This window comes from Carya illinoinensis, chromosome 6 (assembly GCF_018687715.1).
Source record: "Carya illinoinensis cultivar Pawnee chromosome 6, C.illinoinensisPawnee_v1, whole genome shotgun sequence".
NCBI classification, from domain to species: Eukaryota; Viridiplantae; Streptophyta; class Magnoliopsida; order Fagales; family Juglandaceae; genus Carya; species Carya illinoinensis.
Window position 1 is genome coordinate 36698421 of NC_056757.1, and position 17029 is coordinate 36715449.

Below are 17029 nucleotides of genomic sequence, written 5' to 3' on the forward strand. Positions count from 1 at the left end.
TGAGGAGGTCAAATTAAACAAGGGCCGATCAATGTTTTGGGGACTGGGCTCAGTTTGTATGGACCGAAAACGGCTTCCAGCGTAAAAAATAGCCTAATTACTAATATATTCATTATTTATATATTTAGGAATATAAATATTAAAAAAATTATATTTATAATTTTAAAGTATCGAAGTGTATATTTTTTTAAATAAAATAAGAAGATATGAAATATACATGAAGTAGTATTTATTATAAATAATAGAATATACGAAATTTATGTACTCTAAAATTATATCTAAAATTATTTTTGTTTATAAATATAAAATATGAAAATATATAAAAGGTTTAGAGAAATTTGATTGGTTTCAATTAAATTACTAACTATGGTTAAAATTTTGTTAAAAAAATACTAGGAATGCCAAATTTTGTGTTGGCACTAATAGCCGGAATTGCCTCAGTGGCACATGATACACCTGCCATTCTCTTCTACTTTTTTTTTTACACATCCTCTCCCTCCCCTTTTTCCTTCTAAAAGACCACAAGGCGAGCTCATATGAGGCAAGTCCAACCCAGCTGGATGGCGCTAAGGCCACCCGACCTTAAAGCTGACCTACAACCATAATGGGACGAGAAAAACCAAAGGCAAAGATGAAGAGAACTCATCGTCCCATACCCACTTCTGACACCTAACACTCTAAAATTTGAGCGAGTGGTAAGTATGGAAAGTCCTTGATCTTTTGATACTAAGTATGGAGAAGCTTGACGATATACACTCACGAGATAAACAGATTAGGAAGTTACGCTACATTAATAGCGCTGATCAGCCTGAACCCAAACTCCATCTCACATTAATTGCACCACTCTAAGAATCACACTGTATTAAAAGATTCTAAGTGATAATTGAGGAAACATATGTTCTCTAAGACAGGATATGGGTTGTCCTTCTTCAAAAACTCAGTATAAAAGCTAATCCCCATATATAAAAACTCTCATTGATTTTTCTATACTCTTACACAAATTATTAAGGAGATACTAACTTAAACATTAGAGACTCATCAGCCTCCATCAAAGTCCCTATGTTTTCTTTAAATACATAGATCATAAATTGAATCCGGCCAAAAAATATACGAAACACGACGTTACCTACTAATTCAAGATTATGGTTGCAATTGGAATTTGGGCGGTCTCCCGTAATTTTATGGTAGTTGAATAAACAGAAAAATGGGCAAGCATGATGATTGTTATGGATCATTATTTACGTATCAATCAAATGCCCAAAAACCACCAAATAATATAAAACAATAGATTTTCTCTGATTAATATTTATGACTACAAATATTTGTTAGATTCCTCATTAATTTGACGCCATACATTTTGATAAAAAGTTAATAAAATAATACCTATCTATGAATGTGCTCCTACTTTCTACTTGTACTTAAGTCGTGTCGAGTTTGACATGAGCAACAGCAATGATCACATCTCCAGGGCAGGGTATACAAATTAAAACACCATGTGTAATATTCATACAACTATAATAATATAAGTATACGTACAGAGAATAAAATCCCAATTCAAGACACCACTTGAACTTTAGAATAAAAAAAAAAAAAAAAAAAAAAAACCAGTCTTTAAAATCAAAGATCTTGCTTTAACTTAGGGCAATCTATCTCTTTCTCTAGTTTCTTTATTTGTTGATCAGGAACATCAATGGAAGACGATGAAGATTGGTAGTCCAATGAGTGACGAGGGAACTCTGATAGCATTTGTACCACCTCTCTCATGGTGGGACGTTCAATGCTATTTTCTTGGGTACATAGCATTGCAACAAAGAACAAGTGCATTACTTCGTCTTTGGCCAACATTTTTAACTTGGGATCAACAATGCCCATGGCCTCTTCCTTGCGACACCTTGTTACCCTTTTGGTCCATTGTACAATATCCACTCCTTCGCCGAAATCTCCCACTGGCCGATGCCCTGTGAGGAGCTCCAGGAGAACAACCCCAAAACTATACACATCGCTCTTCTCATCAACCCTCAATGTGTATGCATATTCTGCAAAGACCAAGAAAATGTTCATTCCTTTATTGATATTTGGTAGCCAATAAGATGATATGTCCTTGGATTAAGAAAAATAAAAATATTATCTGAGATTCTAAGGACAGTCAACCATCACACTTAATAATGAAAAAGTTATTTAAAAAATCAACGACATAATCTCAAATTTACGGAAAGGAAAAAGAGACCATATTAGGTGTAAGACGAAAGGAGATTCAACTTGCCAAAAGAGAACAAAGTAGGCCAAAAGAGAGGAGGGGAGTGGGAAGACTTTCCACGTAAGACCAAAAAACAACTCGACAACATGACTCCAAAATCTGAAAGAAATCTAAAACAAAACAAACACGTCGTGCTAACATGGTTGCATGTCGGTTAGCTTTCACGCCACTCAACGCTCTGTACGTTACGTAAAGCATCACTGTCAGGGCGGACTCAGCAGGAGGCACACTCACATTTATAATATCATTGTTGGTGTGTGCGTCAGAGATTGACTTGTCAGTTACTCATATCAGAGTAAGCTGAGTGTCCCCACAACCCCTCCCTCTGGCTCTGGGCACAGAATGAAGAGTTGGCAGTTTGGTTACCCCCAAGAAATTCTTCACTGCTCTTCTCTTGTTTGTCTCCGCCTCTAATTGAACTTGAAATTTTGGGTATTTGGTTTGCATAGATAACCTAGTGGTGTACGCGCATACATGATCAGGATATTCCTAAGCTAGCTAGAACGGATGAGTACCATAATCTTCGGACGTATATATGCAGATTGCAGAGATTTGACAGTTCGACAATTCACAAAAAATATAAGGTTTGACATATAACAAGCAGAGAGCAAAAATGGAACGTACCAGGCGCAATGTAGCCATAAGACCCTGCAATTGCTGACATGCATTCCGACGCGCCGCCGTCGATCAAGTACTTGGCGAGTCCGAAATCGGCGACGTGTGCTTCAAAGGTCGAATCCAACAAAATGTTATTGGATTTCACATCCCGGTGAACGATCAGTGGTGAACAATCATGGTGAAGATAGGATAGGCCTTTGGCTGCTTCAATTGCCACTTTATACCTCAAATTCCAACCCAAGAATGCGCCTTTTTTGCCGTGCAGTGCCTCGCCCAAGCTCCCGTTTCTCATGTACTCGTAAACGAGGAGATTAGTCTCCTTGTTAGAACAGAATGCCAGCAGTCTCACAATGTTTCGATGCCTAATGTTGCCTAGTGTTTGAATTTCTGCTCGGAAGCCATGGTCATGGCTGTTTGAGCCAAACCCAAGAAGCTTTTTGACCGCGATCTCAACCCCATCGGGCATTTTTCCGTGGTAAACAATCCCAGCTCCGCCTCTTCCAATCACATTGCCATCTTTTACGCATTGGAGGATATCAGATACCTTGAATTCAACCTTTTGGAATGCGGTCAACTTCCATGAATCCGGACCATTTCTCTTCCATGACTTGGCCTTGATCATGGCAGCAACAGCGAAAAGTAGAGAGCATATCAAAAGGCCAAGCGCAAATACCAGCTTAAAATCTGCAGAGGCTTTACTGGGTGTGTTTGTGATTGCAGTGAAGTTGCAAGGATTGTTTAGTAGGGAACCGCAAAGTTGAGAATTACCCGCGAAAGAGGAAGCGTTAAAGCAGGTGAATTGGCCAAATTCCGGTAACTTGCCGGAGAAATCATTGAAGGAGAAATCGGCGTTTGTGAGGCTTTTCATCGCTCCGATTGATCTGGGTATTGTTTGGCTCAAGTGGTTTCTGGACAAGTTTAGGTAACTCAGTATACGGATGTTGGAAATCTCTGGTGGGAGTGAGCCAGAGAGGTTATTCTGACTCAGGTCGAGGTATGTCAAATGGTAACAATTTCCAATTTCGGGTGGGATTGAAGCGGAGAGTGAATTTCGACTCAAGTCCAGTTTTACCACCTGAAGGAGTCCTCCTACAGAAGAAGGGATTGGACCAGAGAATTGGTTTCCACTAAGTGAAAGGATTTGGATGGAAGATAAATTTGAAAATGAATAGGGTAAAGGACCAGACAGGAGATTGTTTGACAAATTAAGTTGGCTTAATTTAGCCGGCTTTGAGGAAATATTAGCATTCTCTGCCAAGGTTCCTGATAGGTAGTTGTTTTGCAATGCCACAAAATTGAGCTGAGGCAAGTATAGGAACCCATTTGGAATGCTACCATTCAAGTAATTGTTGCTCAGTCTCACTCTCGTGAGGCTTGAACATGTCCCCAGTCCTTCAGGAATCGGCCCAAAGAGGAAGTTTTTTAAGAGAATTAGTATTCTGAGTTGATTTGAAAAACACAAGTTCCGAGGGATTGTACCAGTGAGCTTGTTTGTGGACAAATCGAGCACTTGAAGCTTTCCATTTTGGCCGAGATTCTCGGGGATCACACTGGTGAAGTTGTTCGTCCACAGCATAAGAGTTTCCAAATTTGGAAAGTCGGCGATGTAATCCGGTATAGACCCATGTAGTCTGTTCATGAACAGATTAAAAAGCTTGAGCTGTTTAAGATTGACAAACTCCGGCGGGATTTCACCTGTCAGTGCATTGTTGGAAAGATCTAGATTCACCAGGTTTGTCAAGTTGCCTAACTGCTTTGGAATTGAACCCGAAAGTAGATTGCTATGCAAGTAGAGAGTGTCGAGCGCCTTCAAATTCCCCAGCTCGCTTGGAATTGGCCCATCCAATTCACAGCTAGAAAAATCCATGTGAACCAGATTCGCCAAGTTACCAAACTCCGCTGGGATCCCACCTTCAAATACATTGAAATAGCCCAAGTACATCTCTCTCAAGTTAGTGAGATTGCCCAACTCGCCTGGGATTTCTCCGTGAAGATCGTTGCCAGCAAGCGAAAGATACTCCAAGCATGCAAGATTTCCATAGCTTTCTGGGATTCTGCCAAAGAAAAAATTGCCTCCAAGATCCAAGTGCTGGAGGTTCTTCAAGCTCGTAATCCCAAGCGGAAGAAAGGCAGTGAAGTTGTTGTTATAAGCATCAAACACTTCTAAGTTGGCAATGCTCGAGTAGTTCCAATCCAAGCCGCCATTAAACCGATTGTTTGAGATATTTAGCCAACGAAGACGGTCCAAATTTGCAATCTCAATGGTACCTGTGAAGTTATTTCCAGCAAGAGAGAGGTTGGTAAGCCGGTCAAGTTTCAAAATTAGAGGGGACACAGAGCCATACAGATTCATATCTGTCAAGTCTAATGAAATAACACGTCCCCTTGAGCATTGAATTTCAGCCCATGAACAAACTGAGCTAGGATTCGAAGAATTCCAAGCACTCAGAACGGAGTCAGAGAACTTAAATCCTTTTTTAAGTGTGACTAAGACTTGGAAATCACTAGCTAAGGAAGAAGCAGTGGAGGTACCAAGAAGAGAGAAAAGTGCCACAACAATGAAAGGGACCATATTTTTTCAGAATATCTTCAAGAAGATTGAGTTTTGATAGACATGAAGCAAAGAGGACAAGATTTAAGCGCTTGGGAAAAAAGAGAATTTTTTGAAAAGGAAGGGAATGCAATGGGAATCGAAGAAGCTGGGAGTGAGTATGGGATTAATGAATCAAACATCTTCCTAGAAGGAACCTTCGAATGCATGGAAGAAGCTATGCCTCTCCTTTTCTCTCTCCTCTTTTCTTTTCCTTTTCCTTTTCCTTTATTTGAGAGGACTGGAGAAGATGATAAGAAGATGACATTCTGCTAGCAATGGTTTGGTTCCTATCTGTATTTCTCTTTGTTAATCTTCTTTAGGCAAAGCTAAGAGGGAAAGAAAAGCAGAAGAAAAAGAATGGGAGAGAAGAGGGATCGTTCAATTTCCTTGAAGTAAATAAAGTAAAATAGAAAAGAGGTTGGTTAACAGAAATTTAAAGTCCAGATTAGAGGGAGAAAAGTAATGTTGGGTGCTCTCTTTCTTTATTTATATGACAAGAATGCCCTTTACCTTTAATTAAAGGATGCTCTTTATTGGTTTGAATGAGAGAGATAATGGAATTGCACTTTCCATCATTCAGAATGGCTCAACTGTCCTGATGCTTTTGTGCAATGACTATCATGCAGTCCTTATTTTCCAATGAATAAATGATGCAGAATAGAGAACAAGAAAGAAAAGTAATGCGATTTTGTGTATTGCCCCAGAATGTGACTCAAATCTCAGCTTTATTTTGCATGCTGGCTTCTTACGACCAGAAACAATCAATTTTGCAGAAAACTTCAGCCTAAATCATGATTAAACTTATGGTGCAGAAGAGTGGACTCCTTAAGCCAATCAATACGTTCTAGCAGGCTTGCAACTTTTTTTGTGATATTCTTCCGCTAATACAGAAGCAGAAAGTACCCATTTTTCTTTGAAAAATTCATTTGAGAACAGAGCATCATTCTTTTTTCTTTTGGGTAGTAATAAAAGGGCATGATTCACGGGCAAGAGAATACTTCTTCTTAGTCTAAGGCAGAGCTTGCAAAATGGTTAGCTTGTCATATTTCCCACTTCCTATATAACATCATTCCGAATAATATAGTTGAAAAAATAAGAATCATTATCAATTGTTTGGAAGAACTTAGTATTATAATCAAAACACCATATTGACATAGTGAAGAGAAGATCTAAGCAACAGTAATGGAGCTAACATTATTAATGTAATCTTTGTCATGACATAATAGTATTATTATACGCATGAAAAGTATATAAGCATCTTGATTATGCATGGAAGACCTATGAAAAAACATTATGATATACCCTACATCGGTAATCTTCTATGACTCCCTGTCATAATCACATGCCTCCCTCATCAAATGGTCCAATCATTTTTGCACACCCTAGATTGTGTATGCTTAGGTATATATTCATATTCACAAGGTTTATTTTTCATCCTACGCTAGAAAAAGAGGGGCATATTTCTACTGCCTAGAGTTTCTCATTTCTCCTTTTTAAAATCTTGAGTCGGAAACTTGTGCCTGCAACAAACAGAGGTTGTAAGAAGTAAAAGATGATGATTATTAATATATTACCAAGGTGTTGAATGATCAATATATAATTATGTTGGATTGAATAGGTTGCTTGGAAGAAGGAAGCAGTGGAAGCTTTTCTTTCTTTCTTCAACTTTATTCCTTCACCTTCCGTGCCCTACAGGGCCGGGACAAGTCTCTATGTAATGCGGCATATTTTGAGAGCTTTATTAGAAGATGGAATAGTCTTAAAGAGAGGGCTGAAAAGTAAAAGCATTGATAATCTGCTATGATCTTCTACTTCAAAAGAAACACAAGAAAAATCCATGACCGCTTCCTCACATGGAAAAGAGTGCTCTTGTATTGACCTGAACTCATTCACAACCTTTATCTCTCCCTCAAAAGAAAAATCCATGCCTCCCTCCCCCCATACATGGGAAAGAGCGCTCTTGTATTAACATGAACCCCTTACCCCCCCCCCCCCCCCCCCCCCCTCTCTCTCTCTCTCTCTCATGTGGGCTTTGTCATATAATAGTGGTTTGGCTCCACCTATGCTCCATGCTCTGTGTGAAATTGAGGGGCAGGCCTGCCCTTTTGAAGGGTCACTGTCTGCAGTCTGGCTCTATCCTGAGCTGGAAACCCCTCATATCGTAAACAGTTTAGCTTTGCAATAGCACTACTTGAGGAGTATTGTTATATGTAAAGTCCAAAGAGGGAACTTCTCTATTGGCGGAAAGGCCGCAGTACTTGATCAGTTAGTTAGGCTTAGTTTACGTGGCAATTCATATTGCAGAGCTGGCAGCTCATCCGGTAGCTTAACCGACGTTCTGTAATGATTAGTTATAGCTGAAACGTCTTAGTTAGATATATAGTTAGCATTGATTATTAGTATGAACGCCAAGAATGGAAAAAACAATATTATTATCCAATTAACATTGCATGGTATGAACGCCAAGAATTAATGAGTCCAGTTATAGATCAAAGACATGAAAGCTGATATTCAGGCCGCAGTCACGCTTGAAACCTTTGAACACCTTTGGCAATGCCCCAAATAGCTTTCCTTCAAAAGATGGCTTGCTTGACTTACTTAAAGGACAAAGGAGGCATCTTGAGATGGTGGCCACGGTCCTTCCTTATTCTCATCCGTCCGTTTATAAAGATAAAACCGAAAAAAAAAAAAAAGGAAAAGGGAAAAGGGCGGAGGCGGCGGTACGTGGGGTTGGTTGAGGAGGACTTGCATTATTTGGCTCCAAATTAAGTAAAACTAGAAGGGGTTCAGCTAGCCCCACCAACTATATATTAAGAATAAGCATGCACCACATACACAGCACTATTCCGCATTTCCTGATTTCCTTGGGAGAAAAGAGACAGGATTAATGGAAGCGATCAGTTTTCTTTTTCTGTGCTATACGTACATGATTGGCCGGCAAGTAATTTCAGTTCAAACAATCATTTGAATGAAGAAACCAAGCATAACTAGTACTACGTACGCATGTGATATATACCGCCATGCATGCATCTATTCACCACCAAAAGTGACACCTTTAATTGATATAGAAAGAAGCGAGTGTTTCACTCTGTAGTACAATTATAAGGTTGTTGAAGTTAGCCCCTTGGTTCAAGTACTGTATGCACAAACTACTCGATCGACAAAGCGACCTCACACCGCGCTGATTGAAAAATGGAAGCACAGCTATCTAGTTGTATGTATCATAGCAGTGACTGGTTGCTTTCGTTGGAATCGCACCCAAAATATACAAAGCTCAAAGACATATATGTTGCTGACTTTCCTTTTAATTACCATTTTCTCCCTTCGAGTTTTAAGGCTCTTCCATGGCCGGTACCCCCACTTAATTGAATTTTCATTATATCAGTCCGTACCACAACTGTTACAGGAGAAGTCTCTCTCTCTCTCTCTCTCTCTCTCTCTCTCTCTCTCTCTCAAACACACACACACACACACACACACACAACCAGTTACCATGAATTCCTTTTGCATGGCCTGATTTGTGAGATGGGTGTAGGTGGACTTAATTAAGGCTATTTCTTACGTATGGTTTATGTATGTCAAGGTTAATTTATCCAACTCCACCAACATCAACAGATATACAAGACAGACATTTAATTAGGTGAGTGGGGATCTTTAGACATGTGTATTAGAAACATGCATGCAGTCGCGCGACAAATCGAACATCATATATAATATGCATGCAAATGCTTTGTTTATAATATATTGAAATCTTACCTTTCGTTTCATTGTAAATACCTCCAAGACCAGTATCTCCTAGGAAGATTATCTAGGATTATGACGCACTTTTCTACCTAGTCTCTGTAACGTACGTTGTCGGGGAATAATTCATTAATCGAATATATAGGATATTCTTCTCAAATTACATGCAAAAGAAACCTCTTTAAGTACGTCATGAGGTTTTGTGTCCTCGTTCGGTTTTAAAACTCTCATTCCTAATAATTCTAACTTAATTTGTTTCTTTATTAATTATTAAGACACCCCATATATGCAATACCCAACACCCACGCGAAAATTTATTTGTTTGAGGTCTCTGTCGATCTTTCACATGCACAACACCCAAAAGCACAAAAAATCTGACAATCTAATGGAATTATTCCAACACCACTATATATATATATATATATATATATATATATATATATATATTCTTAGTCTGGTCTTCTTAATTAATTATAAACCCTCCTTTTTTCACAGACTATATATTTTTATATGTAACAGTGTCATGATTTTGTCAAAAGCATAAAAGCGAAGTTCATAAATCTTGACCACATAAAACTTATATATTTAAATTATGTGAAAGTGAGGATTTCAAGTACGTTTCAAAAAAGATAGGATAATATTACATACAGTTGTGAAATTGTAAACATTACACAATCGCTTTGAAAAAGAGTAGGGTCTACGATTAAAAGGTTTTTTTTTTTTTTCATGTAGGTTCTATATTAATTATTTTTTTCAAAGTAACTTGCATAATCATAACTGCAAATATCATTTCTCAAAAAGATATATTGATTGAAATTGATCCATTGACCCAATTAGAGATCATCCTATATGTAATTGCAAGGAATATTTTTTTTTTCCCTCACAAGCTAGTGTGCTGAAATAGTATTGCATCATGATGAGATCAAGGCGACTACTATATATATATATATATATATGTGCATATAATTGATCACACACGTCACTTTTTATTAATTTTTATTTTTCTGGTCTAGGTCACAGCATACATAAGAGGAATAAAATATTAATTTACCATAACTAGTGTAGGAAAAAAGGGGAATTTAATATTGATCAGTGGGTTAAGTACTTAGTACTGGATTCATGTCGATAATGATCATGATCTGATCGATCTTTACGTTTTAATTTAACATTATGCTTGCTGAGGTGGAAAAGTTGTATCCATCGGTCAAAAGATTTTTATCTTATTAATGTAATTACGTATATTATTGTTGTCTTTTTTATCATTATTATTATTATTTTCTAGAGATCTATACATATATATATATATATATATTTATATATATGTTAATATATAATTTGAAATGGATGATCGTTTAGAGGATCACCGAGTACTACTCAATATATTATATATATAATTCAAAGTAATATTTTTCCTGGGTCTTGCAGAATCTGCATGAAAAGTCGACCCACATGCCTTGCTCTTGGCCGGTCAATATTGATGATCCCCACATGATCGTGACTTCTTGACCCAAATAATAAAAATAATCATTATCACTCATAAGTCCAGTCATGTATATCATGATTACCAGTGCTTCTTGCTTAATTAATTAATTCATTCATGATCCTGCCCTCTATCTATACTAATTAATTTAGGTTTTTAGTTTTAATTTGCTTCCCAATTATCGACAGTTGCCATGTATTGACGGTTGAGTTTTATTATATACAAGTACAATCGCGTATTAATCTATATATCAATATTGATTTATTTATACTTAAAATTTAAATTAATACTATTTTTAATAAAATTTACTTTTTAATCAATTACATCACATTGGTATACAGATTAATGCACAATTATACTTGCAACTATATTTTTCCTTAACGGTTTCTATATATTGATAGTTGTCGTATTTTTTAGGTTATTTATTTCTAGAAAATCAGTTACCTTAATTATATGAATCTGTATAATTTGTATAATTAATCTACTTACCTTTTATATATGTTTTCATACTTAGTCTCATGTACATCTATATATTTGTAAAGTGATATACAAATGGATATACAATTCTAAATGAAATGAATATAAAGCTCTTAATGAAAATTATACATGATCTCTCAATTTTTAACATGTATAAAAGGTAAGTAAACTAATTATATAAATTAGATATATTCCTAGAATTAAGGTGATTGATTTTCTAGAGATGAAAAATCTGAAAAATATAACAACTGTCAATATATGGAAACTGTCAATACCAATATCCTTTGATTTTTCTAGAAAATAAGGATCAAGACATAATTTTATGGTTGATGACTTCATTAAACAAATTCAAACCCATAAATATATATATATATATATATATATAAATATATATATTATAATTTAATTAAGAGTGGTGGCACAGGCACAGAAATAAGATCATTAATTCGTTAACACATACATATATTTTTTAAATACTTGATCTGTGAATTTTTACATGAAATGAATTAATAGATTCCTTAATATATACTTTATTTATGGGAAAAATTCATACCGAAAAGAAGAAAAGTTCAGATACGTACGACATGCCGAGTATTCGTTTGTTTTAATTGTTATTAACTGGGCCAAAACCTAACCCATAGTTGTGATGAGCAAGACATTATTGGGTTGGGTTCGACACGTCGTCGGATGCTCTTCAAACCCAGCCCAAATACCAACACTTCAAACTGGACTGCCTTTGAGCCAGCCCGGCGCATTCCAGCTCATAAGATATCTACACAAAGCCCTAATCCTCCCTCTCAAAACCTCTATAAAACCAGGAGCTTCTAAACCCTAGTGTTACTGTATCAGAACAAAGCCGGTGCCTCCGTCCCCTTCTCCCCCTGCTCGCTCATTACCCTTTTTCGTCGATCTATTGGTAACTTTGTTCGTTTTTGGATCTTTCACCATGTTGGGTGCTCTAAAAACGTTCTGATTTTGTTTAATATTGATAGATCTGTGCTTATCTGTGTCTGACTTTTGAGTTTCTGTGAGTTTTAATGTTTATATATCTATATTTCTCAGATGTAAATTCCATTCTGGAAAATAAAAGAACTATCTAGTCGCATGTTGTTTGTATTGAAAATTCTTTAGGTCAGTGTGTAAATTTGATGATTTTATTCTCTCACGTGGAAATAAATCTCCATCAACATATATGTGAATTAGTATATGCGACTGTGTGTAATTAAGCGTATACAAGCATTTATATGCGGTCATGCATGTATACCGCATATGTGTATAACAATTTGCGAAGAAAAACGTTTAATCTAGTATCTGAGTTGGATTTGAGGTTCATTGTAATTGGCATTGACTTTTGAATTTTATCAGACCAATTTCTTTTGTGCTCTTATATTAAGGTTTATTGGTGTTAGTGAATTTGTGTTTTCGGGTGCCCCTCATTGTGGGCATAGTGATATTTCTCATCTCCATGATGTGAATTTGAAGACTGCCCCTAAAAGATCTCGTTGAATAATCAAGGCTGGAGTCTCAAAGGGGTTCTTTTTGCCAAAACCCTTCAGTGGGAATTTGGAAAGAAACACCAATGAGCCCGAGAATTGGCATATTCTAATGCCATAGGCCTTTGGTTGGGGAGTTTTTAATACTCATCTGCGGAGCTTGTGGTAATATCATGTGTTTGCATCTGTAGGGGATCTATATACTTAGGTGTGTTAACTGGGGCAATGAAAAAAATATTATTTTAACTACCAAATGCGACTCCATGCCTTTTGTTTCGGAAATCTGGAATTGTTAATCAACAAAAGATGCTCGGTTTTTTTTTTTTTTCCAGTACATAAAAGTCTGGATTATTTTCAGTTTGGAATGATTTACTTTTATTCATTTCTGAAGATTTTGTTTGGAGGAGTTCTTATCTTAGTTTTTTTAAGTTGGTCCCAACTAGATTAATTTATCCACATGTCCAATCATTTTTATTTGACCTTTTGTGATTGGTTGAATTTTGTTTTGTTGGAAAATGTATAATTGAGTTTCTTGAGCTTTGCAGATAGTAATACCAAAAAAAAATCATGTCTCATCGCAAGTTTGAACACCCAAGACATGGTTCTCTGGGTTTTCTTCCAAGGAAACGAGCCTCCCGCCACAGAGGAAAAGGTTTTCTTTGATATTCAAGATATAATTTGTGTTCATTTGATGCGTTATGAAATTTGGAAGTTATTAGGTGTCAATGTTGTGGTAATTTTGTACCTGTTGTTGCTATTCTGAATGAATTTTTTCGTTGGGGATTAAATATCTTCTAACATTGCGTGCAACCTGAAATTAACCATTTCTTCATAATTTCTAGTCCCTTGAGTCCTTGAAGCTGCAATTGTTGATAATTACACTCGTATTCTTTAAGCCAAATTTGTGTTTCGTTTAGTTGTGGCTCTATTGCAGGAAAATAATCGGGATGTTGCATTTCCAGTACATAATCCTGGTCCCAATTTTCCATTTCATTGCAGAGTTGTCAATAGCCATGCCATTGGGTTCTAATAATTGATTGCCCCTTGGTTTCTTTGCAGTGAAGGCCTTCCCCAAAGATGATCCAACTAAACCTTGCAGATTGACTGCTTTCCTAGGCTACAAAGCTGGAATGACTCATATTGTTAGAGACGTCGAAAAACCGGGATCTAGTGAGTTTCCCTGTTGTTTGTTTGGTTCTACTAGAATAGCAGGAGAATGTGTTTATACCACTAAGACTTCAGTAGAGACAATGTAGTAAATGTAAATTATATGATAATATTTAGATCTTTATTTCCAATTTTCTTTTCACTTTTTAAACTTTGTTTTGTATATTGGAAATGCTTTGAAACTCCAGTCAAACTTTGAGCAGACAAAATATCATGTTTTTGCTGTCTAGAAATTTGTCGGTTCTCCATATTTAATTTGTCTGAGAGGTGTGCAACTTGAGACTTATTAGGAATTTCATCAAACAAATTTCAAAATAATACCATATATTTGTTTTCTTTAGAATTGCTTTTTGTTTCATTAATGATCTGCATTGTATTGTAGCTTGCTTTCTTTATCTCCCGTTTCAAGTAAAAATTCCTGCACTCCTTTCTTGCTTACGTTTCTTATCTATTTTATTTGTAAACTCAGGCCCCTGAGTCATTTTATTAGTATATCTCCTAATGTCAAAAGATCAATTTATTCTTGTGGGAAAAAGTCATTTAAGAATGCCTTTCTCCCCAGAGCTACACAAGAAGGAAGCGTGTGAAGCAGTAACTGTTGTAGAAACACCACCCATGGTTGTAGTTGGTGTTGTTGGTTATGTCAGAACATCACGTGGTCTTTGTTCTCTAAGCACCGTTTGGGCCCAGCATCTTAGTGAGGACGTTAAGAGGAGATTCTACAAGAACTGGTGCAAGTCCAAGAAGAAAGCTTTCACCAAGTATTCCAAGAAGTATGAAACTGAAGACGGTAAAAAAGACATTCAGGCACAGTTGGAGAAAATGAAGAAGTACTGCACTGTGATTCGTGCTTTGGTTCATACACAGGTACATTTATTTATTTTTCTCATATGTTGTTGTCACAAAAAGCCTTCGATTCAACTGGCTTAATCTGACTAATCTCTATTTTCCGAAGAATTATTAGGTACTCTTGGGAGTATGGATAATGTGGTACTCCCATCCTAGCACATGTGCCATGTAATCAAAATTGTTTATCGAAGCATTGATTTTAATTGACTTATCCTATGATAGGGTGGGAGTACCACGTGTCCACACTACGGACGTACGTAATAACTACTCCTATTTTCCATTGATGCAATTTGCATGTAGATACCTCGTTCAGAACAAGTCTCCTATATATTTGTTCTTTTTGTTTCTGGATGTCGGTGGATTTCTGTCATTTGATTTTATGCGGTTAAATTGCAATCGATCTTTTCCCCTTGGCATTTACAGTCCACATGCTACCATTATAAGCTCCAGTTATTCTGTTTTCAGTAGTATTTACATGCAAATTATCAAGTCAATCTGATGGATGCATTGTCTTTCCTTTCTTACGTTTGAATTTTTAGATAAGAAAAATGAAGGGACTGAAGCAGAAGAAAGCTCATTTGATGGAGATCCAGGTGAATGGTGGAACTGTTGCCCAGAAGGTTGATTATGCTTATGGATTTTTTGAGAAGCAGGTTCCGGTTGATGCTGTTTTCCAGAAAGATGAGATGATTGACATAATTGGAGTGACAAAGGGGAAAGGTTATGAGGGTGTTGTGACCCGTTGGGGTGTCACCCGTCTGCCCCGTAAGACCCACCGTGGGCTTCGTAAAGTAGCCTGTATTGGTGCTTGGCATCCTGCTAGGGTTTCATTTACGGTTGCCAGGGCTGGGCAGAATGGTTACCATCACCGTACTGAGATGAACAAGAAAGTTTACAGGCTTGGGAAGGCAGGCCAAGAATCTCACTTGGCCATGACTGAGTTTGACAGGTTGGCTATTGGTTTTACTCATTTTTCCTTGAAATATCAAAATCCAATTTTAAAGAATCTCTGTCCAGATTTTGTTCTGACCTTCAATATATTTATATATTTTTCTTGGTGGCTGTTGGCTCCATGTTCTTTCTAGTGACAATTTGGGTCGTCCCTTCTAGTGACATCTAGACTTCGTATTTTTTTTTAGGACTGAGAAGGATATTACACCAATTGGAGGGTTCCCCCACTATGGCGTTGTGAAGGAGGACTATCTGCTGATAAAGGGCTGCTGTGTTGGCCCCAAGAAGCGTGTGGTCACCTTGAGGCAGTCGCTCTTGAAGCAGACATCTAGGGTTGCCATGGAGGAGATTAAGCTCAAGCATATCGATACATCCTCCAAATTTGGGCATGGTCGGTTCCAGACAACTCAGGAGAAGGACAGGTTCTATGGGCGGGTCAAGGCTTGATTTGCTGGCTAGTAGAAAGAGATCTATTTACTCTTTATTAATAAATTATGAGTTTCTGTAGGCTTTGTCATTTACCAGTTGGTTTGAACTCTTATAGGCATTGGGATTTTGTGACTATGATGCCTGGGAGTCGGTGAGTTTGCTTTTTGCCACCCCTATCAGCAATTCTTATGGATGTTATTGGGGTACTAGATTATTATTTATTATTTTATTAATAATTTTAACCTATTATTTATTATTATTTATTACTATTTAATATTTTATAATTACTTCGTTATTATTTACAGATTATCTGACATTGTCTTGCCATCTAAACACAATCTAAGCTAATGATGATGCTACTTGGTCTGTCTTTAGTATGACTGCTCTCTATTTACAATGATACCTTGAGAACATTGGTTGGCTCCCATATTAGCTCAGGTGATGGATAAACCTCGAATCTGACTTCTTTATATCTTTTTAGATAAATTCGAAGAATTTTTACCCAAGTTCAACAAAGAAAAAAAAAATTCAAGAATTATAATTGATGATTATTTAGGTAAAAACAACTAAAGAGAGGCATTAATAACTATCAATTCTACTCAGTTCTACCGAAGTCTAGAGCTTGAGGAGTGTGAATGAGTCGTGTCAGATACATAAATCTCACAGATTTTACTTTAAAACCCGAAGATCCGATGTTCTCGTTCAGGTAAGAAACAAAGGACGGAACAGGCATGCTAGCTACCTACAAGCTATTGTAGGACTCACGTGTCATCCCTACCCCTCTTTTATAATTTTGTACGGTGGTGCGGCTATCTCTATAGATAAAAGAGAAATATTATACATTATCTCACACTACACATTTTATATATTAAAATATTATTTTTTATTTTTATTTTTATTCTTATTAAACTAATTAAATTATTCTATTTATCATCCACACACTACATATTTATTATAAAAAAATAAAAAAATAT

General features: G+C 36.6%; 2 protein-coding genes across 4 annotated transcripts; one reads left to right on the forward strand and one right to left on the reverse strand.

Moving 5' to 3' along the window:
- Window positions 1–1477: 1477 nt before the first annotated feature.
- LOC122313737 (leucine-rich repeat receptor-like serine/threonine-protein kinase BAM1) lies at window positions 1478–5838 on the reverse strand. The gene is made up of 2 exons (XM_043128934.1): window positions 2882–5838; window positions 1478–2036 (listed from the first exon to the last, which is right to left on the reverse strand). Exons 1-2 carry the CDS (start codon window positions 5445–5447, stop codon window positions 1618–1620), a joined length of 2985 nt encoding a protein of 994 aa, XP_042984868.1. The 5' UTR covers window positions 5448–5838; the 3' UTR covers window positions 1478–1617.
- Window positions 5839–11927: 6089 nt separating this feature from the next.
- On the forward strand, window positions 11928–16314 carry LOC122313738 (60S ribosomal protein L3-2-like). Of its 3 annotated transcripts, XM_043128936.1 has the most exons (6): window positions 11928–12082; window positions 13205–13311; window positions 13719–13829; window positions 14389–14693; window positions 15215–15624; window positions 15815–16314. In XM_043128936.1, exons 2-6 carry the CDS (start codon window positions 13227–13229, stop codon window positions 16071–16073), a joined length of 1170 nt encoding a protein of 389 aa, XP_042984870.1. In that variant the 5' UTR covers window positions 11928–12082; window positions 13205–13226; the 3' UTR covers window positions 16074–16314. The 3 variants fall into 3 exon arrangements, with proteins under 3 accessions (XP_042984870.1, XP_042984871.1, XP_042984872.1); XM_043128938.1 differs by lacking the exon at window positions 13205–13311 and having other exon boundaries at window positions 12063–12082; XM_043128937.1 differs by having other exon boundaries at window positions 11992–13829; window positions 14296–14693.
- Window positions 16315–17029: the final 715 nt, after the last annotated feature.

What these genes read in the sequence shown, in the direction of transcription:
- LOC122313737 (XM_043128934.1), bottom strand. Translation starts at nt 5,447, where the DNA reads ATGGTCCCTTTCATTGTTGTGGCACTTTTCTCTCTTCTTGGTACCTCC. An exon ending in TTATGGCTACATTGCGCCTG is followed by an intron (nt 2,037 to 2,881) that starts GTACGTTCCATT and finishes TGGTCTTTGCAG; the next exon opens with AATATGCATACACATTGAGG.
- LOC122313738 (XM_043128936.1), top strand. Translation starts at nt 13,227, where the DNA reads ATGTCTCATCGCAAGTTTGAACACCCAAGACATGGTTCTCTGGGTTTT. An exon ending in GTGCTTTGGTTCATACACAG is followed by an intron (nt 14,694 to 15,214) that starts GTACATTTATTT and finishes TTGAATTTTTAG; the next exon opens with ATAAGAAAAATGAAGGGACT. An exon ending in GCCATGACTGAGTTTGACAG is followed by an intron (nt 15,625 to 15,814) that starts GTTGGCTATTGG and finishes ATTTTTTTTTAG; the next exon opens with GACTGAGAAGGATATTACAC.